The following is a 26,483-nucleotide window of genomic DNA, read 5'->3' as shown; positions in this document are numbered from 1 at the left end:
AACACATTTCATTTTTTAAATTAACTCTCAACGCCAGTGCGTATACGATAATGACTTTAACTTTGTATCTGTGTGTACATCTTAATAATATTATGTTGTATTTTTAGAACCCGTGTAAATAAGACCCCAAAATTCCATACCTTCAGGACCACATTAAAAATTTGACCGACAGCTTCTTAAAAAATATTCAGAAATCAATAGGATCAATGCGCAATCAACTCAACATGGGACCTACAACGTGGACGCCCTTACGACCTAATTGTTTAAATAAACGCTTAGCATTAAGTCACCATCACAATTGTTACTACTCCACAATAATTAATAATTAGAATTAATTTCATTTATCGCACTTACCAAAACTAAACATGTACATATTGTCATCAGTAGACGTAGATAAAGTAATCTAGGAGTATCGTATTGTATTTATAAATAAAAATATATTTTATTAAAAATAATACAGTTCGTGTACAATATATCTATATAATTACCTATATAGTAATACAATAATAATAATAATAATGTAATACCATATATTTACATTATTATTGTTTATATAAAGAAATAGTTGTTCAATTTATATAATTATATACCTTCAACTTATAATATTACTTATATGTATATTAATATTACGCGTATTCCTAAATCATATTACGAGTGTGTCCTGTGAATACACGACTACGTCATATTCAGTATTAAATAAACTATTAACTTGCGATTACAAAAAAAGCAGCTTTATATGATTTTATTTCTAATGATACATGAAGTTGGTCGGTATTCAATGTGCCTCTAATACAATCGAGGCACTTGGAAAATTGTATATAGTATAATGTTCGAAGTGATTGGAACAAATAAAAAATATATTATATGATAATAAATATATAAAATAAATAATGTAATGCGAAGAGAAACATTAAAAAAAATTATCATACGTGTTTATGAAACTAAACTATTATTTACAAAAAAAAAATATGATAAATCAATAATAGTATCATATCCAATTGTAATCAAATCCGACAAAAAATTAATTAGGTAATAGTTAGGTACCTATTTAGAATTTTTTTTTAGTTTTAATCGGTTATTACTTATTATAAATGAGTCATAACTTTTTTTGGAGTTTCTGCAACTGTAGGTTTTTCAATTGGTATTTCGTTTCTTGTGGACGTCTCACTCTTTTTCCTAAAAATTATAAAATAAATTTGATTGTTGAAACATGTTTTTTAATTCTAGATTATCATAATGTTCATACAAATGATAATTGTATAAATAAAATAACAAACATTACGACCGACCATAACAAATCAATCAAATTTGATTTAATTTAAAATGTGCTTCAGGCATAAATAATAAAAACCGGTTTTCCGAAAGTGGGTTCAGTTTTTCTTTGTGTAAGTACTATTGTTCAATGACATAATAATATATAAATATAATATAATACGTTCAGCGCTTTAAGTAATAATTAATAATTACAGTTGTCTAGCTCATCAAAAACAAGTCCTTGTATTTGTGAATTTATACACTTTGGCCATATTAAAAGCAACTTATATTAAAAGGAAACACTTGCGCAACCAGGTGGATCCGTCTCCCTCTCATCCTTTGGGCCGTATATACAATTATGCATAAAATGTAATTATTAAAAACTGTTATAGTGTTATTTTTTTTTTGTATTAGCCCTCTTGAAAATTTCCTTTTGGCTTATATAGTTAAATAATATAAATAAGAAGAAGAACAACAATATGGATAAATTATCAACTAATAGCAAAGTTTGTGGCAGTTCACATTATGATAGCAAAAATGATAACGCACAACTATGAAGAACAATTCGTAACGTAAGGGGCATCAAACAAAATATGGAGGGGGAGTGCTCTTGAAAAAACCACTGGTTAGCATATTGAAAGGAAAAATGTTGCTAACCAAACCAAAATAGTAATACCTACGTATGAAAACAAAAATTAAGTAATGACTTACCCTCGCCCGAACATTTGTCTAGTCAAATTTCCAAACGGTGCTTCGACGACTAAGTATAATGCTAAGCCCATCAAATAAGTTTTGAATGTATCGTATATCCAAGTATCCAACTAAAAACAAACGAATTGAAACAATATTTTCGTATTCATAAATAATCATTTTGAATGGGAGACAGTGCAAATTATTTAGTCACTTCCTAATACATTTTATTTAATGTTCCAAATTCTCTTTGACTTACCAATGATTTTGCTGATAGATAAGTGGGCACTCTTTGAGAACTCTGAGACATCATCATAACGATAAGGTTCACTAAAAACACGGAGTATGAGAGCCTCCCCATGGGTGCAACAAATCTGTTATCGAAAAGTTTTATAAAAAGACCTGTAAGCAATAAAAAAATAATTAAAATTCGTGTCATAAAATTTCAATAACATAATACGTTTATGATAGTTTATAATATTAAAAACTGATTCCCAAATTATGCAGTATTGTGACAATTAAAATAATAATGTGACGATATCATTGATTCAAATCTCAAATCGCTAACATTATTGTTTTCGGTATGAAAACGACATTCGGTTCTGAGTTTCAGACCATGCTTAAATGTATCCTAATTAATTCTTAAACGTGCCCCATTATCTCTCAAAATTTTGGTTTCATTGGGTTTGTAACCAAAGCAACAAAACTTAGCGATTACATTTAATATTTTAATCATAATTATAAATAGATACTACCTTAACGGGTCCAAGAGGACAAATAAATAGACTAACAATATTCCGTGTGACTAAAATTCTAATTACCGTAACCAGTTGTGTAATAGCAAATAGTAATCCATATAAATATTGCCGTCCATGTCAAATGGCTGAATGTCGAATATAGAGCTTGTTCTAAAGGATAATAAGGCCTATGTCTCGTATAAAATATAGCACCGTAAAACTGTACCCATAAACAGATCAGAGTTACGACGAACGTCCCTCCATAGACAGTAACCTAGAACATGAAAATTGAGGTTCATATGGTTTCAATCCATAAACGAATAATATACGTAATAGACGTCTGTACTCTATATTTACCAGTGATAATTTGATTTTTTTCTCTTTCAATTTATTGATCATCAAGCTCATTGCCACCCCGACGAAAAAAGGCGTGGCTCGCATGTGACTGGCTCTGTAAGACCCGTTAAACGTTGCCGAAGTTCTAGGGTTTTCTAAAAATCTGAAATTAGTTTTTACTTTAATGAGTGTTTAATTCTATAGTTCAACGGTTTAACAATATTCGCCTCTGTAACATTCGAATGTCTAAATATTAATAACACAGACAACAAGAATAAGACTTCTCATGTTTAACAAACAGTATTAAAAATCAATTATGTTTTCGTTCTTGAGAATAAACTCATTAAACTTATAGAATTACAGCTCTTTTTGAGATTTTGAAATTAAATGCATAATATTTATAATACAAAATAATAAAGGTATTATCAATCATATATAAAATATTATTATGTATAATAGTAAGGTACATGTAATATTGTATTAGGTAGGTACATTATATTATAAGCGCATGCCTGTTATTTATAAGGTGCTTAAAAAATCGATTCGAATGGGTATTATTATTTATTGATAATATATGTTAATGGGTGTTATAATATTACCCATACGTTTTACTTACGGAATGTGTACTTTAAGTATTCCATCACTTTTCGTCATAATTGTGATAATAAATGGCGTAAGTATCGACGTAATAAGAATAGTAGCGAGCAATCCAATTCCGTACTTTTTGTTCTTTGTGTAAATATAAACTAAAACAACGCCAATTATGAAGAACTGAACGTCACACGATATGTACCAGCTCACTATGAGGCACTGTTTAATCATAATAATATTAAATATTAGGCTTAGGTAAGATTAAATAAGCTAATATAGTTTTTGTAGAACATTATTTTTTTTTTTTTAACTAAAATGTATTTCCTTTAGGTGCAAATATATTGCGTAGATATATAACTATAACTTATATATATATATATATATAAGACTTACATTGTAATTGGCATCTATTAAATTACTTATAAAAAGAAAATTGGTCCACCAATATTTTTTACACGTCTCGGCTTCGCTCCAGGTCTTTTGAGTCCAAAGTGGACCGTCTCCAAGATGAGGTACGATGTTAGCTGTGATCACCATCATCGCACAATAAGCCGGTAACATTCTAAAATCATATAAATTAAGATCGTATTTATTATTGATGACCAATATTTTCCTTAAGCCATATATTATAACCGAGAATTAACATAAAATTACATTCTACTTAACAATGTATGACAAAATAATTTTACCTTACTATTCGGTAGACAACTGGAGACGCAAGTTTCATCCATACCGATCCAGGTTTCAGGAATATCGGAGAGACGGTAATGTACAAGATAAAACCACTAATGAAGAAAAACGGATCTACTAGATTCATACTAGTTAATAATATATTCGGTCCATGTAAATAAATCTATAATTATTGTGAATGATTTAATTAATGTTATTTAGAACTGTTGTAGGTACATGAAGTATATTTGAGCAGAATTTAAGTACCTCTAATATTAGTAGTTAATAAAATAAGCATAAAATCTACCTAGTTAAATTTACTAAATAGGTAACAGATATAATAAAAATCTGTCTTAAATAATGTCATCGTAATTATAATTAAAATACCGACTTTATATTATTATTGTAATCTATGGTAATGTATTTATATTTTTAATCGAAATATATTATTAAAAGAAAACTGCTGGTCTAAAAAATACTATTTTTTTTGGTGTGAGGCAATAATATTCAAATTCCACATTTTCATTTCACAAGATGTCGACTTGGCTGTGAGCCCACATTGTAATTCCACTTATTTATATTGTTTATCAGAAGAGACTCGAGGGAGTAGGTAGTCGTTTGATAATAATTCTAGAAGTCAGGATCGAGATAAATAGTTAATTAAGATAGGCACTATACTCATCTCGATACTGTCATCAATACAGAAGAAACCAAACGAAGGTTCTTGATGCGTGATGTAATGTGTAACGAAGGAAAGGTGAAATAGATTAATTTATAATGTACACATATGACTATATAGGTAAGTATGTAAGACATGATAAGGAACACATAATTTGTAATTTTTTTTTAAAAATATTTTCTTAACTCACATCTTCGACAAATTTAGGATGGCTCATAGGATTTCCTGCCAAATACATGAATCTGTGACCAAATAATATGAATAGCATAGTTGTCACTTTTGCACCATTCAGTATATTTAATTCATTTGTTTTATCATATTTTAATAATTCTTTGGCAGACTTGATAAATGAAAATGAAATTAAAAATGAATCATCTGTAAAACAAAATATAAGTTACACCATAGAATGTAATAATTTTTTACACTATTGAGCTAAACTATCAGTTATCACTTTGATTACTTTTGTTAAACGATTTGTATGGAAGCATTTTTAGTATAATTTTACCAAGACGTTTTTAATTTAAATTTATATTTATTGATTTTGATATTTATTTGGTAGAAATAATATAATAATGGTTTTCAGAATGCATTTGATAGATTCGTAGATATATTTTATAACATATTATAATATGTGAATTACCCCTTGCATTATAGATTTTCAGAACTTTGAAATTAAACCATTATTAAAGTACCTGTTTTCTATGAATAATTTAAGTATCTAATATCTAATGATAATCACTGATCGTTGTGGACACTGTGATATGCATATAACATTTTTTGAAAACAGGTCCATAGGATTATATTTTAAATTTCTATCTCAAAAATGTACAAATTAACAGTGAGTATATTAATTTGTATAAATGTATACGTTTTCACAGACACGATAGACGGCTTTAAATACCTATATTCATGACCTCCCCTACAACTTCAATCGGTAAAAAAAAAGTGTAATCTGACATGGGAAAGTAAAATAATTATTATGGATTTCCTGCTTAGCTGATAATTTAAAATACGCATAGGTATTCAAACATTTTATACTATTTTATGTAAACAATTGGTCATATCACTCACCAGGTAAGGTTTTATTTTGTGGACACGATAATTGAATGAAATGAAAAACGGTCACACCACAACAGATAAAAACAAGTACTACAAAAAATGCACTAAATAATAAATAAAACAAACAAACAACAACATTATTTTGAAATCATTATGATAACAAACAATAGAATACATTTTTTAGAAACAGATAATATATATTAATATCGAATACAATTACAATATTTTCGTTAAAAACATAAAACAACTTACTAATTTGATACGTTCACATTGGTTTTAATTAATTATATAATTATATTTTATTTTATTATTTTCAGGTTGGTTGGGGAGAAAGTTAATAGCATTCAAACCTGGAAAATCAGGATACTCTGCTGTATGGTAGTTGTCAAGTGTACCTCGTAATTGAGTAAATCACTGTTATGGATGTGTTAAATTTGAATTCTCTGATAAACTACTGTATACGATGAAAAAAATTCTGTTCGAAGACACAGTCTGTCTGTTGGCCCATAGGTCAACAAAGTAATTTGAAATTTTGACTGATTTTGTCATTCCACTGTATTTTATTTTTGACTTCTCGTAGGGAAAACTTATGAGAAGCCTTTTATTAAATTTTTAAAATAAAATTTTCCCAAATAAAACTTTTATTATTCCCAAGTCAAGTAAAAACTAAAAAATTTTAACATTTCAAATGTCTACAAACAGGTAACTAGAAAAAAGTCAAAATATTTAAAAAATTGTATGATTTGAAAATGCATCTACAAATTGTGAAACTTGAAATATTATCTAGTTTTACGATATAAATATTCGAATTTAATCTTAATTTTTGTTATTTTTCCCGATTATTTAGTAAATTTCTTGGAAATGTTTACTTTTAACCTTTTGAAGAATCGACATCGACTAGATTAAATTTTCTACCAGAAACCTCCCCAGAAGTTAAATATTGGAGCATTTTTTCTAGAATAAGAAGTCACTTTGGACACCAATTAAAACACACATCACTCATCAGAAATGTAAATCCAATACATTCTATCATCACTAAACTTGGAATCTAATATATTTTTAATTGTCATAAAAATGTCAATATATTTTATTCATAAACCGCAAACCGAGCTTTTAAAGAATTCACATCATGTATTCTTGGATGCAATTTCAATAAACTTAACCGGTTTGAATATGTGTAATATTTTCTAGTTTATTGTCAATGTTTTTTATAATCAAAGTCATGGTCATTTTATTTAGTAACGTGTTTACTCTTGGTTAATCGTCGTTGACTAGTTTTGAAAAAAAACAAATATAATCATTAAAAAGTTTTATCAATCATCGCAAAACTGACATACTATTTTAAGTGATTGTCAAAAAAATGTGGTTTACTAAATATATTTTTTTTCACAGCATTTCAGCACGTGACAATGCACAACGCAATCTGCGTTCAGCGAATATTTTACTCAACACTGTCTAGAATACTATTGAAGTACGTCTCTTTTAACTACACGCAGGCTGTCCTTATCCCAATTATTTGTGTTCTTTGTCTCAATCCGAAAGTAATAATTGATTATTTGTAATTGTATAATTCGCCAGAGAGGCCAGAATTATAATATTTCATATTTTATACTAAGAATTTATTTATTTTAAGGAATGCTTAGCCGTGTTCTATGCACTGTCGAAACGAAAATATTGTTTTTGTTCGAGTCATTTTCGATTTACCTGGTAACAAAATACGCTGTGTCGTAAGGATACATGTCTCCACTCACACTACACAGTATCGGGTCTACTTGAACTACTGCTTTGAAATTCTCCGGTAGAAACACCTTATCCAATTCTTCTTGCAACGACGTCTGTAGATCTGACGCTGAACAAGAATCCGGTATACATATCCCTAAATTCAAACTGTTTCGTTTGACTAGATCTGGAGAATCGACCCACTGAAAGAAAATGGCCAATCGCGTCAATAAACGTTCATTCGTCATATAAGAAAACGATGTTCCAATTTGCTCAAATTCTGTATCGAATTCGGTTTCAGATCGTGCAGCAATTAATTAATATGATAAATACCAATTGAAAATTGTATAGGTACGAAACATTATACCTATTATTTATTGATCGGTATTCATATGCTGTATAATATTATGCACTCATAATAATTGTTCGTGACATTCGTCAGTAGGTACCCTACTTCTTAAGTGGCATTCAAGTATTACAACTATATACGTACCCCGAGTATTGTTTTCCACGCGTGATTGTGGCCAATCTCGTTAATGTTTTCCGTCCCGTTGTGGAAACTGTAATTTTTCCCCGTCGGCGGAAATAAATGTATTTCGCACAAGCAATACTGCCCCTTTACTGGATAATTAACGTCCACACATTCGTCGTAAATACCCATATGATATTTGTTACCCGCTAATATACCAATTGGATGTCGATTCCAAGATTCTGCCACTGAAAAATAATAAATGATAATCGTATATTACAGTCATTTCGTACACTTATAAACTATATTACACCACTCATATATTCATCATGACATTCAGATTATTTCGTTTTATTTTTGATGAAATATTAATAAGTATTATATTATTGATACCTAGGTATATTGCCATACATTTATATGTTTTGTGGATTATTGAAATAAATTGAGTATAGACGTATAGTTGAATGTGCTTACATCATGATGGTCATAACTGCAGCTAAATAACTAGAAATATTTCACATATTTTACTTTACTGCCCATAGGTGTCCTCGCCCTTCCTCCTCAACACGCCCACAAAAAAAATAAAAACAAGAATAGTTATTAAATGCCTAGACTCATGCTTTGCTCTATAAAAGATTTTGAGTGTACCTCGTAATTGAATAGGTTTCTGTATTAGATATGTTAAATTTTAATTCAACAATCAATAATTAATAGCTTTGTATACGAAAAACATTCCGGGTGGAGACGATGGGCCAGCCTCGATTTCTAAGGATATTTTAAGTTTTTAATATATTTGAAATAGTTTATTTTTCTGTTAGTACCTATTAGCGTTGGAAGAGTGATTCCATATATCTGCTTTATTATTAATTATTATAATGTATTATGCTATATAATATTGTAATTAACTTATAATTTAAAAGTTATATCGATATAGGCACCATAAATAGGTTTGTGGTATAAATAGCTGAAAATTAGTTCAAATATTTTGACAGTTAAATTGTAAGTACTTAGAAAATATATCGAGTCCAAAGTTATGTAATTACAATTTTTCATGGGACATAAAAAGTGTTTAAAAAATGGCATACAGACGAAAAATTAAAAATATGCTTAACTCAGAGGTATTCAAACTTTTTCATCCCACGGCTCCCTTTAAGTCTTCACAAAATGTTGACGGTTCTCAAATTATAAATGACAAAAAAATCAATGTTTGTATGTTCGTAATTTATATTTTATAATTTATTTACCATGTTACATATATAAAATAAATTAAAGCTATATTTAGCGAATAATTGTTGTAAACAATTCAACGTTTCCCAACTGGCGTGCCTCAATGATACTAGTAAACGTTTTTCGTAAAAATATTTTTTGGTTTTCAATTATACTACGCGGCTCCCTTCGACAACTCCCGCGACGCCCCTAGGAGCCGCGACGCACAGTTTGAATACCTCTGGCTTAACTATTTTTTTATAAATAAGGTATCAAAAAGCTATATCAAGAAGGTAGATATAAATTAAAACCATTTCAATGGATATGCCCACTGGCTACTACCTATGTCACTATATTTATGATAGTACATATGGTTTAAAAAAAGCAATAAGTACAATTTTGATTCTTATTTATTATATATTTAAAATATGCAATAACAAGTTATTAAGTATATTCAATTTTGATTTTAGATATATCTGGTTATTGAAAACAACTATTAGATTATTAAATAAATATGTTGTTATCCTAGATAGTGGTATTTAAATTATATATACCGGTGTTCGGTATTTATTTACTACCCGTATCAACCGTATTATCGATAATAACGGTATTTTCAGTGACAATAGTAATTACTAAACATACCGGCACTCTTATATAAATACCGAAAATACCTCACGCCCACAGGGATTTTATTCCCTATATACCCATATTGGTAATTAATAATTATTGATGTACAAAAATACTATCGGCCCAACAGATAACTGTTATCCAACTATAATACTGTATGTACGTTAGATAACAATTGAAGGTGCCAGAAATATATAAACGGTGGGGGGAGGGGTACAAAGTCAAAAATATCTGAAAGCACAAACTTGACTCATACAATTTTTTTTTTACAAGTAATAAAACGATTGATAATAATTAATAGAGGGGAGCATTGCCACTCGGCTCCTCACTACAAACATGCCCATGACATGCAGCAATAATAATGCTATTAAATATATATTTATTTTTTGATGAATAAATATTTAGTATTTTAATAATGATAAGTTATTTTATACATGTAAATAAAAATAACCCATAGTCGTATACCAGATTATTACACCGAATAGAATACCTAAACTCGAGTAAAAACGTTAGGAGCAATAACCAGTTAACACCCGGACGTAATCTATTGTTGCACCCAGTCAGTCACGCAAATATAATATATTCCACCGATCGGTAAACAATTTTTGTCTCAACATAACTGTGTTAAAAACGGATTTTTAAAAAAATAATTGGACCTTACTACTTACCAAGTACGTTTATTGGTAACTACTAACTAGTTATATTATGTAACTTAAAATTGCGCCTCTAAAAAAAAATTAAGGAAATGTATATTAAATATTTAAATCACTTGAAATTTTATACGAACAATTAATTATAATATGATTTGAGCAAGCTTGTATTATATTTTCACGATTTTAGACAGAGGAAAAAATGTCCCCCCAACCCCAACCCCAACCCCAAAACCCCTCCTTCTTACGATCAAAAATCTTGGCAACGCCGCTGCAGTTTTAAAATGTCAATATATTTGTATGTGCGCTCAAATATTGCATTAGGTTGTATAAATTTGTTTTAAAATCCCACATAGACACTTGAATACCTTGAAGAGAATTTATTCTTTGAACCACATTGATCATTATTAACGACAAAACGTTTAATAGTGGGTATATTATATTGTATAATATTATCTCCCAAACGATGTCCATGGAATAATATATTTAATTATAAGTTATAATACTTGCGCAATTATTGTTTTCATTTTCGGTAAATACGTACCGTTTGAGTAAAATATGCCTGGTGCGTCATAGAGTCACAGTACTTATTCAAACGCACTGCTGTGGCTGTTATGATTTATCTGCCATCGGCAAAATATAAGTATAGGTAAATTAACAAAATGTGTATACCTATTATATTCTAATATTCGATATTGAAAACAGAAATAAATAATTCATATCATTTTATTTCACAACCACAAACATTTTTTTTTTATTGCACGGAATCCAGCAATAGTATAATGTATAACATGTCACACCTATACAAATTGAATCTCACTGCTATAATATTTAATTTCTTTCAAGTTATTTTTTCCGCAAATTGTGTAACTTCTTTTTTTAATAAGTCCGTGTTAGTCTATCAAATTATGCACCCATATTACTATTTTATATAATGCCACATTCGTGTGGCAAGCATGAAAAAACAAATTAATTTTAATTACCTATGTATCAAGATATGGACACCGCTTTAGAACGCATTCAGTTTTCTCGACACATTCGACATAGGCACTTTGTAAACATTTCCATCGGTAGCATGACGTCTTTCAAATCATAATAACAGTGAGAATATTATTAAGTATGAGACATAATACTTAAGGTTATAACTTCAAGCACGTTTCATAATTATTATTTTTCTTTATCTAGATCACATTATTATTTATTAATGTGGAAAGACTAGCTGGTAACCTGACCATGATCGTACCAACTGATACTAGCATGGAACTAGTGTAAACTGTAATGTAAGGCAGTAGGCTTTTCAGAATCTTTATTAATTAACTATTCAACTAAAAAAAAACTGATTTTTTTTAATTGTGTGAAAATGTAGAGTTTCATAAAAGAATAATGTAATATATTTCAAAAACCCCAAGAACCTTAATATGAGTAGTTGAGACGTATGTATGTATATAAAAAATAATAATTTTAGTGATATAAACATCTTTGTCGGACATTAAATTAGGTACTTCTTTGCTTAAATAGTTAAATATAAGTAGCGTTTTACGTATTTTATGTATTTTTATTTGAATTTATGCATTATTATATTTTATTGTGAGGTTTTTTTATACATTTATTTCAGTAGGTATGTGCGTCATACATTCTGATGATGCATTATCTTGGTTTTTAGATTAAATAGTATAATATTATTTATCTTTGCTATTTTGTTTATTTTTATTTTTAATCGTTCTTATAATATGAACTATAGGTACCTACCCTAAAACAATTTTTTAATACTATGGAAATAATAGGAACATCTGAAAAATTATATTACCTCTTTATTAATGTATTTTTATTACTTGTACGTCAGACAATTTTTTTTCTATAATTTATTTTATTCGTACCACGCGTTTTTTTGTAGATACGTGCCGTCTGGTGTGGCGTGATTTTATGACGTCACGCGTAAACAACACCAGTTTTTATTAAAAACTGTCTGGTAAACGTCTCGGTATCGTTTTCGTAATGCAACAATATTTTCAAAGTATAAAAATAATTTATTTGTTTAGTATAAATGTATATAACATTTGAAACTTAAAACTTGAAATTCGAATGCAAAACTCTATACACTTATTGTAATATTGTGTTAGGTAGGTATAACAGGTATTGTATTTTCATAAATCTCAAAAAATATTGATAGTTGATTTATTTTTACAAATTATATATAAAATTAAAATTTTAAATATCCTATAATTACTATAATAGCTCATAATATAAGGTTTTTCAAATCCTTTAACCTTTCTTTTAATTGAAAAAAAAATCATAATATAAACACAAGGCTAGTTTACGCTGAGGTGGACACTCATCATTCAGCCACAATGTACATTCCTCGACAGGTGATAGCACTAATTATAATTAAATATATATATTTATCATATATGCGTGTCTCGTGAAATGTAATTAGTTTGTTAAATATGAGTACAATTTTTTTTCTGTCTGAATGTCTCATGACTATATCGAGTAAGAGACTATTTGGTTTCTGTAATCCGGTTGTTATAAATACCTATAGGTACTTATTGTGCATATTTTTAAGTTATGACGTAGACTGCTCTTGCAAATACCAAATACCTACATATCAGCTGTTTACTCTAAATTTATCATTTTTTAAAATTGTTTTCCTTTTTATTACAATAATAATAAGATGAATATAAAAATATAAATATATAAATATAAATATGCTTTATTATCAACAGTAACATACTTTTTTGTTTTCATTGTGTTAGTTACAATGTAGATACATTGTAAATGTACGGCTGTATCCGAATTATACCTGAAAATTGACATCCTAATTGGTTTCCGACATTCCACGCAACACACATCCGAAATGGTTCCCTTGCCCAATAATAGTTTATGCTAAGAAGCTCTAATACAAAAAAATAAAAAATATATAACACTTTCGAAAAAGGCGAAATTCGATCTAACGATATTATTAAAACATATTTCCCAACATTATAAGTACAAATGAAATAGATTAACAGTTGCTTCTATTGCGCAAATCCAAACATTTTTCAATTCATTGATGTATATGTATTAAAAGAAGTTCAAATTGAAACATGATATGTGAAATTGCGAAGTACAGACAAACTACAGAACCTTATGTCTAAAAATAAGGAAATATTTATAAAAACATAAATGGACAAATACAAAAATAATGAAATTAATAGATTAGAATTTATAAAAATGTTTGTTACAGATTTTTACTTCAATAGAATATTATTATTATAATATTTAATATTATTTTTACTTTTTACAATGACTATTTAAAAGTATATTAAACATAATACTTATAAAAAAATAAAAATGAATTTAATTAAAAATAAAAATTACATTTATAACAAGAGCTAAAATTGTTGACCTTTTCAAGGTAACCAATTCGGATATACCCCTCGTAACAACCCGGAAACCTATTCGGATGAACAATACATCGGAATGTACATTTATATTAACGTACAGTTACACAATTTTACAAATTATAACCGAATTATTACTTAAGTTGTTTAAAATCAATTTTCAGTAGGTATTAATACGATAAACAAATAGAAAACAATTACCAAATAGTACAAATTCACAAATACAATGCAATCATCGCATTTTAAAATACGGTACTGCAGGACAGCATAGTTGGCTTGCTAATATCTGAAAACCACCAGCTCAACATTTCAGAATGCCATCTATAACAAGGGTTCTCTAAGAGGATGCGGCATGAACTTGTAGGATTGAGGGTGCCGTGAAATTATTTGAAATACCTACCTATAAGACAATATCATACATTTGTTTACAGTTTTTAAAAAATATTGTTTTATGAAAGATCTATATATCTATGCTATATCGTGTATATTTTGTGTAAGTGTAATAATATGCAATCCATTTTAATTTTCATACTGGTTTAATATCACTTTATTATCATCAATAAAAAAAAACAATAAAATGTGAGTATCAATATGCTAATACTATACAACTGTGGGGCGTCTCCAGATTTCTTAAAAATACCCTAGGGTGACGTAAATATAAATAGGTTGGGAACTTAGGAATCTCTGATCTAGAATACTGATAATATTATTATATGACGTATCTCTATAAGAGGGCTACATGCTATATGAAACAAAGACAACAAAAACATATTTTTTCAACGATTCGGTCAAAATCTTTAAAAAAAAATAAAGGTTTCAAATAACACAATATGCCTAGTGCGTACTACCTACGTAGTTAAAGCTCATAAGATACCTATATAGTAGAGATTTGGGGTATCAGAATACTGAATAATTAACTATGATTAATTATAAGATTATAAGAAATAGGAAAAATTAAAATTTTCGAAGGATTAAGAACATGTTTCAAAAGCAAAGGAATCTCAAATTATTACGCTCTTCAAAACAATCAGTTCGGCCAATAATCAAAAATTAATTTGTATCAACCCAAATCAACTCATAACAAGTGTATGTAATAATCTACATTCCCGTTTACTCGACAATAATGAAAATGATACTTTAATATTACACAATATTCAAACTTTAAACAAAAATACACGACCAATAAATGTTGATATAAGACATGGTGAAAATGAAATAAATCGATCGAGCCGTAGATTTTTATTAAATACATCTGTACTAGTTCAAGGAATGAGACATTATATTCATACAAACACAATGAATGAAGAAATACAGGAATGAAATGTACTTATCAATACATTGCCAGTTTCTTCTTCAGCAGAATGTGAACGGGGATTTAGCTCAATGAACATAATATGTTCAGATCTAGGATCTAAATTGACGATAAAAAATATATCAAACCTTATGTTCATCAATATAAATTTGCCACCTCTTAATATATGGAACCCAACAAAATATATTGGAAGCTGGCGGTTACAGCACAGATCGGCCGATGATCAAGAAAAGTGGAGCCTTTAGAAGGATCAACAGAAAAAAAATCACTGTGGGATATTTTAGAAATTATAAATAATAAATAAATAAATTTAATATAATGAAATTATATACCTACTTAAGTATTTAAGCAAATTTATAATAATAAATAAATCTAAGTCAAATGGCATATGGGGGCGGCAAAGTCCTCCCCCCACTTGTTATATATTTCTCAATTTAGGTGTGTACCCAAAACAATATTTTCAAGTTACAACTACATCACTGCCTATACGCCTATACTATACTATGTACCTATTGAACATAATTTTATCGTCTAGAAATATTTTTACACTTGGAAATTTGTGATATTTTGTTAAACTATATAGATCGCCATAAGTATAATAATCTAAGCATTAAAATAGTCCGCAGAATTTTCTAACCAGTGGTAGGGGCAGGATTTTACACCTGATAGGGCCAACTAAAGGCACGTAATTTTACTGAAGGCCAATTATACCTATATGATACCTTTAGGCTATAATTAAGTGTTTTTTTGGAATAATTACCAATTCATTGATTGGATGTATACTTATACAACTTATAATAAGCTTGATACAATAGTATTATAATACTAAAATATTTACTGATTCATAATTGAATATTTATGAAAATAATTAATTTGAACATGTTAACATAAAAGGAACAACTGACATTGAAATATATATTTTACTTTTATCCTCCTATTTTTTATGTTAGAAAATGTATGAAGAACTTCATTAATATTCAGTTATTTTGCTTCATCTTTTTCTGTTGAAATTATACTAAACTGTTCACCCTATTTAGATAGCATTTAAAAATATATTATACCAGTGATATTTCCGCCTGACGTCTATGTAATATGATGACACGATAACACTCATCATAACCATTATAAATCATCTTGGCCAATGATTTCAATATACTATATTTTATCGTTTATTACATGATAAAAATAATATTATACTCTATTCTACATTAAAACAATAACAATATACTAAAAAGATCATTGAAGATAACTGATTGTGTTTCCATTAAACATTTTTATTTTCCCTCGTACACGTACTAAAATACACGTACAATGAAAAATATTTGATAGTAACTATAGGCTTTGATGTAAATCTTAGTATTTGCAATTTTTATATAATTTCAGGGTGGACAAGTGGACGGGACAGACATTTTTCAGGGAGAGCAATGACCCGCCTTTGGAGCCGCCACTGTTGCCTGCAACTTATTCATTCGGCTCGTCATTGGAAGGTCAACCACAATATGCAATCTTTACACGATAGATTTTTACTGCAGCCTACACGGAATTTGACTAAAAAAAACATCTGATGTTACTGACCATACATTTCAATCAATATTTCCAGTGACGTACGTAGCAGATACCATTATGCCATCTATTTTTGAGCCCGATTAGTTTTCCACATACAAGGTATCTGAACCGGTCCAAATCCAATTTAATGTACTACCAACCGGTACAGTATTACGTAATTAAGTGTAGGCAAATTATGAGATTAAAATTGCCTATGTCATTGGCCATGGCATAGCAGCTTTTTATAAGTAGGTGCAACAAGAATGTAACATTTTCCTTGCTTTCCGTTTAAAAAAAAATGTAATATTAATTTCTGTACAATGGTATGTAATTGTATGAACATATTTTATTTGAGCTTTCTTATATCCGGCTTCTGCAATAAAAGCATCCATCACATGAATCGTATACCTACACTATTTCTGGAGTTTGAACGAAAATTGCAATGAGTATATTTTATGGATATTTTAATTTTGAAGCATATTATGATAATTTTAAAATTTGCAAAAAATGTACAGTTTTAAAATGCTTATAACTTGCTTTGTAATTAAAATATCAACCCCCGAGATGTGCTAGATATAATCGTCTTAAATTTCAATTTTAAAATTATCTTCTTAAGAACATAAGTATAATAACTTAATAAGTAATAACTATTTAATATGTCTTTATAGTTTATACATAATATTATTAATATGTGCATCGCAATTATATAACAATATAATTACAGTAGTTCCATATATATCTCAGCATACCCATAATGTACATAATATAAAGTAAGGTATGCATCGTCATACAATTATGATAATGATATAATAAATACCTACCAATAATTACCAGACGTTTTAATTTTTTATAAAAATGCCATGTCCGTATATGTAAGGTAGAATACGTATAGATACGGAGAATTCAAAAACGAAATTTAACTTTGCCATTTTGGAGATTTCTACAGATTATAAGAATTTAGCTATGGAGAAGCAAAGTAAAGTATATTTTTTTCTATTTTAGGCACTCCTATAGTCTTAAGGATACATTTAGTTTAAAATTAAATAATTTAAAATTTCAACGGCTTATTGAAAGTATTAAATACCTATCACCATTGGTGCAAACAGTGGTGTGGTGGGATGGTGGGATGGTAACCACACCCCAGAAATGTGAGATTCTTTTGTCCAAATCCTACGTTCCTACGATATAATATCGGTATAACAGTAACTCAATTTATTTCAAATTCAATAATAATATTTTTTTTTAAATTCATACCCCCCCCCCCCAACTCCAGTCACATACTATAAGTATTAAGTTTAGTTTAAGGTGACAAAAACATTTTTAATATTAGTTTATAACAAACTATTATTTATGTTTTTTTGTTTTAGAATATTATGTGAAAACCAGCTAAAAGCTGAAAACAGAAAATCTTTTCTTTATCCAAGAATTAATAGATTTTTACCCTTCAGTAATTTATAAGCTAAAATCATGAGACATTTGTTGTTTTTTATTTATGGGAAGGTATTTTTATTTTCTAAGAAATATTGAAAAACGTTTAAAAGTGTATTTGTTTTAAAAATTATCATGCTCTTTTTTGTACCATGCGCTTAGTGCAATATTGCGGCTAGGGTAAAATCACATTTTTGGGGACGTATATACATATATGTGCGTAACCCTTTTTAGTGGTAGGTATCACGAGTTCCAAACGACGAACAAAATAACGGTTCCTCAGTCACACAAGTCGGTGTATACATATATAACTACATAGGTATTTAGTGTTAACTCACTTCTGACGGCCCAATCGGTGTAATTCCTTAAGTTTCTAACGTACATGTCTACTTGTCGCTGGCAAGCGGTGCTGCCCACCCGCTGAATGGTGAAGTTGCCCAACGCTCGGTAAAACAAATCGGAGACCCACAACTCGGGGTAAATGTCGTCGTCCTTCGGTGGTGCACTCTCACCGTCCACCGGAAAGGCCACGCTGGAGCCGTTGAACGCCGATAACAATTGTGACGGCAATAGACCGCCGTCGTCCCGACGAACTTGACCGTCGAACTCCAGTGTCAACGCCAGTGTCAGCAACAATGCCACGGACAACGACCATCGCAACGGCGAGTGCGAGAACATCTTGTAATGTTTATTTTATTCTTTTCGGATCCAGCGATTTGTTCGCAAAATCGTCTTTAAAAAATACCATGCACTATTATAGGTACCTAATATACAGACTATATTATACCGTGCGCAGCGAAAAAAAAAATGAAAAGCCTACGCCGACCGTCCGCGCGAAACGCGTAAGTATGAAAATCGTTTCGTATCATATGAACTTAATGTCGCTTTTTTAATAATATCGTATAACGACGAGATGACGAAAATGTTATTTATTTTTTACGGCTGCGATGCGATTTCCCGCGTATAAAATATAATATCGTGATCGTCATCCGCCCTAATAGTGCGGGGACTTGAACGACCGTCGGCGAATAGCAAGAGACTGCGAGGCGCAGTAGGATAAGTTTATATTATATACCTTTAATATCTATTACGGCGATATGCTCTTGCCCGGTGACGTATTTATAAAACGCGTACTCGACCAACATTATGTATGAATCATGTATGTATGGCATTGTATGTATAATCAATGCATTTATATACAATTAAAATGCTAACGTATATTAGTATAGTTAACTAGTATTGGGTACTATTTATTTTATTCTATTATAACAGTCCGCTGTTTATTTTTAAATTATAATTTTTTGGGAATATACTCGATATATATTTCTCACAATTTTAAACTTATAATTTAAACTATTTTAACTATACAGGCATTTAAAATTTTTTTCAAAGTGTTGATTTTGTTAATTTTTTTGAACCGTTCAAAATTCTTGAACATTTTATACAAGATTTTAATAATGCTTAAATAACGTATGCATAAAATGTTGAGTGTATGTTCACAAATATTTTTACGAGCGTTTGAGGTTCAAAATATGTTTTAAGAACTCGTCAAAATTTCGTTAAAAATCAATTAACTAAAAAAATTAAAACATTTGTACAGCTAAGACTTGAAAATACAACATTCCTTTTTAATAATTCTTACTGAAATCCAAAAATCTAAAAAATATATAAGCACGTTTTGTTTAAAACACATTTAAAGTACACATTTTGACAAAATTAGATATATTTAAACGAAAAATAATCATTAGTTATGATGTTGTAATTCAAAAATACTCGTCGATATATTTGTTTTTGGATTAAGGCTTCAACTACAAAGGTCATTAGCCTGGTACTGTGTGTCGTGGATATTATTATATATAATTAGTGGAATATTCCTATAAATATATTTCGTATGACAGTGAAAGCAACACAACATAAACATTAACACATTTTTAATTATCATAGTATATAAATATAATAAACAAAATAGATTATATTGGATTAAATTCAACATAACATAACATAAATATTAATAAGTATGTGTAGATTAACTAATACAATAAAATTAGATAATCATTACAGAAAATTAAGTTAAAAATAATAACAATATTAAAGAGTAAGGACTAGCAAGATCTACATGATGGAAAACTATTATAACTCGGAGATATATGGAAATGGAACTATATAAAGTATAAATATTAGTGTCTAGGTTTTGTAACCAATCAACGATATTCCTATATTAGTTGAGTGAATATCATTTGGATGCCTTTGAATGAACGGATATATTACCATATGCAATACTATTTTCAAAATATTTAGATTTGATGTTAAGTACTACGAACAACTCCACTTTTCACACCATTCAACGGTAAGTTTACTAACACAATGACTTGCTGTATGAAGGGGTACACTCGACACCTACTGACCTACTGTAAAGCAAAGTGTGGTTACCTTCGCTCTTTGACATTTATTGAAACAACCATAGATACCTAAATAATGTGTTGGATATAATAAATAAACTTAATTTGTATAAATATTCAACTTTAAATAAATTAAAAATCACTTAAACGCTATACAACTAGTTATTGACTCGTTTTTTTTTAAATATAAATTTGTAATATTTGACTAAATATTACATGACCATTGTCTACTACGTTATATAGTGGGGTGTATGTTATTATATGATAAAAAATACTATTGTTTATCATTTATTGTTACAATAGGCTACCAATAAGTAATACTGCAATATAACAATTAATGCAATCTTTGTTAAGTGTTCAGATGATACCATATGGGACCCCGGACCAATTGGATCCGCCAATACAATAGTCCATCTCACCGTAGAATAGAGTATAATATTATACCATAAATATTTTACAATCGTAATATCTACTACCTATACTTATAACTATGGCTAGAATTTTCATGCACTTTGCATAAGAAGTATTTATTTTACATTTTTTAACAATTTTCAATTTTTAAATCATTTTTTTATAGAATTGTAGGGTTTTCAATACTCTTCTTTTTTGGGGAGGGGGGACAAAAAGTTTCAAAATAATATTAAATAAATGTTTTGAAAAAATATTTTCTTTTAGTACAAAGGAATTTCATATCACTAATTACAATGTACGTACAATAATAAGGGTACGTACTTTTAAGTATAAAACTAAAAATCTTTAAAGTATTAGTATAAGTTAAGCTCATTTAGTTTTATGTCACAACTATATTTAGCATTTAAGGTTCAGCTAATAGGCCATGGAGGGACCAGGCCCATCTACCTCCTGCTTACATCAACCACTGCCAGACGATTAGGTACCTACACTTCTTTCCCAACTGAACAGCAATGCAGTTACCTACTAAATTAAAAATTTGACTCTTTTTTTTTGAAAAATGTAATATATATCTTGCACTTTGTGATATACGTGTTTATTTAGTTTTTGTACCAGCCTCTCCTCAAATAAAACTGAATACGTTCCAGCATATAATATTATAATACAATACTTACATTAGGTATTATCTGCCGAGGACATATTATTATAATATACAATCAAATTATTAATTTCGAAGATTTTAATCAAATGTATTATATAGGTAGGTAGGTACGAGTTTTTAACTCGTATTTCAGAACATGTACAAAACGATCAGTTCTGCATCAGCTGCAGATCAAGGTTATTGTTGTTGTTTTTATGTTGTCGTTTACGTATAACATGTTTTCGAAAACCTTTCAAGCATTGTTGTGTGACATCAGTCTGCGTTTGTAGTTTTCGTCTGATACGCAGACACCAATAATAGCCCGATAGGCTGAAATAGGTATATTTAAGTATATATTATATCAAAATGTCGAATATATTAGGCATATCTATATTATATTTACCGTTTGTGTGTTGTGTACTTTCATGTACTTTTGAGTATATTAGTACTTATATAGTCACTGCATATTAGTGCCGCTTGAATAAATGCTATTCATTTGAATAATTGGCACACATAATTCATAAAGTTCGCCTCCAAAGCATGTGGTTTATAATATGTGTTTTCTATATACTATATATAGTATAAACACCTATATTGACTTTATTCTTACTTAAGGTCAGGCAAATTGTAACGAGTTTTACGCAAAAATGATTTGTTGTCTACATGTTTTCCTAGTTTTTTTTATCACGTGTAAGTATGTGTTGCGCCAGAACCACCCGTGAAAAATATTAAATTTTTATTTCACCAATAATAAGCAAGCAATATTACCATGAATCACATGGCCAATATTTCACATTTGTCATATCAGTGTCACCAAAATCTCAAAAATCAACGGCCTGAACGTTTCGGCAACACAGCGACCCGGCCACTAAAAAAGAATTTCTATTATTTTTACATAGCCATTTAGCGTGGATTTGCAAGACTGTAGCCGAATAACTAATGATAGATGTGAAATACAACATTAGTTAGCAGAACCATCGTGGGATCCAAGGAAAGAAGGAGCTCCAACAAATCGTTATAAACGAGTGCTGTAATTAAAATGTCAGTCAATAATTAATATAAATCTGAAATTCCCTTTTTGAAGTTGAGGCTACGTATCGCCCCATTGGTTTTTAAAATTCCAATGACACGTGTTGTGCAAATTGTGAAATTGCTAATTTTTTACTAATTGCGTATACTGATATATCGATAAAATAAATTTTTTTTATTAGCTTTTTGTACAAATAAAATATATTATAATCAATTTTTTTCCCATTGTTGATGCTGGCGCAACGTAGGTACTTGTTTTTATCCTTAACGTAATTACACCAGATAAAAATAAGGTTTATTATTAACACGGTTACTAGATGTGCATAGTTGCTTTCATAAACGAATAAAATAAATAGTATAATGTGCATAAATTTAAATGTAAATTATACACGATGTTATGTGTAACTTGACGTTATTTATCCGGTGGCCGATACTACATTAACGTGTTGTTTACAATTATAGCTCAATACCCGTATTTAACTACAAAATATTAAAATGTGTTTAAACGTCATAATAATAGAAAAAAAACCATTTCTTGCATATCAGCTATATTTACATCGTTTATGTCGTTGGTATATTTTATAAGTAGCACGCTACTATAGATATTTTTCCTCTGCGACGAAAATCGAGGAATCCTATAGATACGTTTTTGTGTATAAAGTGCAATGGAAAAATATATTGTAGCATGCTCCGTTCTGTTATAGGAATTTAATTTCGTTTGTTCTTTTTTCCATAGTTAATTTGCATTTCTATGGCCATCAAGATAGGGTAACGAAAATCGGTTAGAAAAAAAAATTGTACCCAGACCAAAAACATATATGTGTTAAAACAAAATGTGTCTAAAATTAAATGTCAACTAACTATAATTCAAATATTGAAATACTATATCGATGGATTTCGACTTTCGAGATTTCAAAACTTAAGCAGAAAATGTCTATTATCATAGCCTCGGCGCCGACCGTGAAATTACTATGACCCCGCCATAACTAACGTATTAATTATCTATAGGCTATACTGTATAGAAGTATATTATACATTTATACTCATTACTTCTCACAGGTAGGTACAGTAGCACTATAGTAGTGTATTACTGCATAATTATATGATTACATATAATGTAAATGTACAATAGTTAGATATTAATTATTAAGTGTGATAAACAGTATAATATTATAATGTACATTAATCGAAATATGTTTGTATTCTATTAAATTGTTATCAGTATGTTATGTAACAATTTGTACGGGTGTTAATTAGTTAATTAATATTGCTTAAACAACTAAATAATACAATCAACTCGGCGGAAACATAACTTTTGTGAGTTCCACAGCCAGAACATTATGGACACGCAAATAAATAAGTCGAATACAAAATATGACGAGTTTTTGTACATTACATATAATTCTGTAGAAACATGAAATGAATTAGATTTCGTAGGTACGCATAAAGATCTGATTTTATCGACTTTACGATTTTAATATCTGCGTAGTGCGTGGGTAAGGTATACGTATACAGCTATTCAACACGATTGTTAGAACGCAAATGATTGATGTGAGCTGCCTAATGCTTTTCTTGATATTACATTATTTCCCGGCAGTAAAATAATTTATTTTTTTATGGAACCGGTTCAGAATACCCTACCCTTGTACCCGGACCCGGTCAACGTAAAATATGACTATGACGTATACTAGTATTCCAGTTAACGTATTTCATATACTTATTTGATTAGACACTATAGTATTGTAAAATAACGAAACGTGTTGTGCGAAATTCTGCCGCAATGGTATACCTAAACACCTAACCGTAGTCGACGCGGTAAAAGAAGTAGTATTTACTATTTACAATACATTATATATTTATTTAATAGTTTAGCGTATATATATATACCTCGGAGTATCTGCTGTAATTTTTCCAAACGACATTTATCTCATGAAAAAGTCATAAATTAATAAGATAAACTTGTTATATCAAGACTTATAAGAATTTAATAATTTCGCATACCACTCTTAATTTAAAACAAGTTAGATACCTCCGAATTCGATTTGAATATGAATTTTACCAAAACTAAAAAAAAAAAAATGTATGAGATACATAATTATATAACACTCGAATATCATAATTTTTTTCCATAACACATATTTCCGTATATTTCCTATTTCCTGTAAACAATTCGAATATTTTACATTTGCAATGACTGTTTATATTGGTATATTTAGCCAGCGATGAACAACCCATATGGCTGTCTTCACACAATTGTTTTTCGTATGCAATGATAAATCATTGACTTCAAATATAAGTAACACATTCATCACAGTGACTTACTCAATGACAAGGTAGGTACACTCGACACCTACTGTAAAGCTGAATGGATACCTACTCTCCTTCTTTTTTTAAAAAAAAAATAGAGTATTGCATTTGTACGTATGTTTCTAACTATAATCATTCAATTATGAATTGATTTATTTTTTAATTAATTAAGCATATTCCAGAATATTTAGTGTTATATTTTAATGCAGATTTCCGTGTCTTTTTTAGTAATTATTAAAGCGAACCCCTAAACAGACAACAGAGTTATCCATTTAAAGTAAGACACTTATTATTTTGAAAAGTCTTAACTTTTTTACATTTTTTTTTTTTTTTTGGAAATGTTGAAATTTTATAAATTCTACAAATAATATTAAATATTAATATTTTGAAAATGCTAACATTTTTTGTTCCATGATAAACATTTATCTAATATTTAGGTAATACAACAATTTATAAAACTATTTTTTTCAAGAACTTTTCCGTTTAAATTTTTTATTTCAATTCAATAGATTTTGAGATATGACCATTTCAAAATACGATTTATTAAACTATAGTATTGACATGCCAGCTCTAACATATTTCATTGGTTATATTGAAAAACAGGTGAAACAATTTTTCAACCAGAATTTTTATAAATCCCTTCAATTAGTTTGAAAGAAATTATATGTGAGAAATAATAATAATTATAATTATTGAAGAAAAATGTATGAAACACTACATATTAATAGAAGATATGTTTTTAATGTTGCATTTAAATTTAAAAACTTCATACACATTTAACACTGTTTATTTTTCAAGTAGTTCCATTGTAGTTATAGAAGAATCAAATAAATAAAATATTTTGACAAAGGTTGGTTGCTCAATTCGCTGTCAAATATTAACCAAATATATCATTACGTATTATGTTAAAACAAGAATGCTATTTGCTTGCAAAAGGAAAAATGAGTAAGTTGCTAAAAAAAAAAGAAAACACAAAAAAAACTTTAAAAAATTTCAAAATTAGTTTGAGTAATAATAAAATGTGAAAAATGTTTTTAGAACTGTTTGTGTGCACTAGAAAATAATAATACTCAACTCTACCAACCTACTATTAAAATTAGGGCTAGACATTTATGAATGAAAATTGTTAAGTAAAAAAATGCTATAAGATAGTCTAATATATGGAATAATTTCGTACCGACTTATAAGTCTAAGTCCGATATGGGTCCGGTATGTATATTGCACATGTAACTTCTTGAACACTCTTGAAAGTCGAACTCATTTTTTCTTTAAAATATTGAATTTTAAAATTTTAAGTAGAATGCGTTCATCCAAAGAAATTACTAAATTATGCATCATAATATTTT

General features: G+C 28.9%; 1 protein-coding gene across 1 annotated transcript; it reads right to left on the bottom strand.

The window, feature by feature from the left end:
• Window positions 1-685: 685 nt before the first annotated feature.
• LOC111036629 (nose resistant to fluoxetine protein 6-like) lies at window positions 686-19,029 on the bottom strand. The gene is made up of 13 exons (XM_022318729.1): window positions 18,690-19,029; window positions 8,228-8,451; window positions 7,720-7,937; window positions 6,028-6,119; window positions 5,147-5,331; window positions 4,298-4,461; window positions 4,002-4,170; window positions 3,634-3,827; window positions 3,039-3,180; window positions 2,766-2,955; window positions 2,204-2,346; window positions 1,966-2,075; window positions 686-1,176 (listed from the first exon to the last, which is right to left on the bottom strand). Exons 1-13 carry the CDS (start codon window positions 19,027-19,029, stop codon window positions 1,086-1,088), a joined length of 2,262 nt encoding a protein of 753 aa, XP_022174421.1. The 3' UTR covers window positions 686-1,085.
• Between the last annotated feature and the right edge of the window lie 7,454 nt (window positions 19,030-26,483).

This window comes from Myzus persicae, unplaced genomic scaffold (assembly GCF_001856785.1).
Source record: "Myzus persicae strain clone G006 unplaced genomic scaffold, MPER_G0061.0, whole genome shotgun sequence".
Lineage (NCBI taxonomy): Eukaryota > Metazoa > Arthropoda > Insecta > Hemiptera > Aphididae > Myzus > Myzus persicae.
The sequence above is the reverse complement of the archived record's forward strand: the minus strand, read 5'-3'. Positions and strand labels throughout refer to the sequence as shown.

Coding starts and splice junctions, on each gene's coding strand:
- LOC111036629 (XM_022318729.1), bottom strand. CDS start 19,029: ATGTTCTCGCACTCGCCGTTGCGATGGTCGTTGTCCGTGGCATTGTTG. Junction 4,462..5,146: donor ATCCTAAATTTGTCGAAGAT/GTGAGTTAAGAA, acceptor CAATAATTATAG/ATTTATTTACATGGACCGAA. Junction 1,177..1,965: donor AGACAAATGTTCGGGCGAGG/GTAAGTCATTAC, acceptor TATAATTTTTAG/GAAAAAGAGTGAGACGTCCA.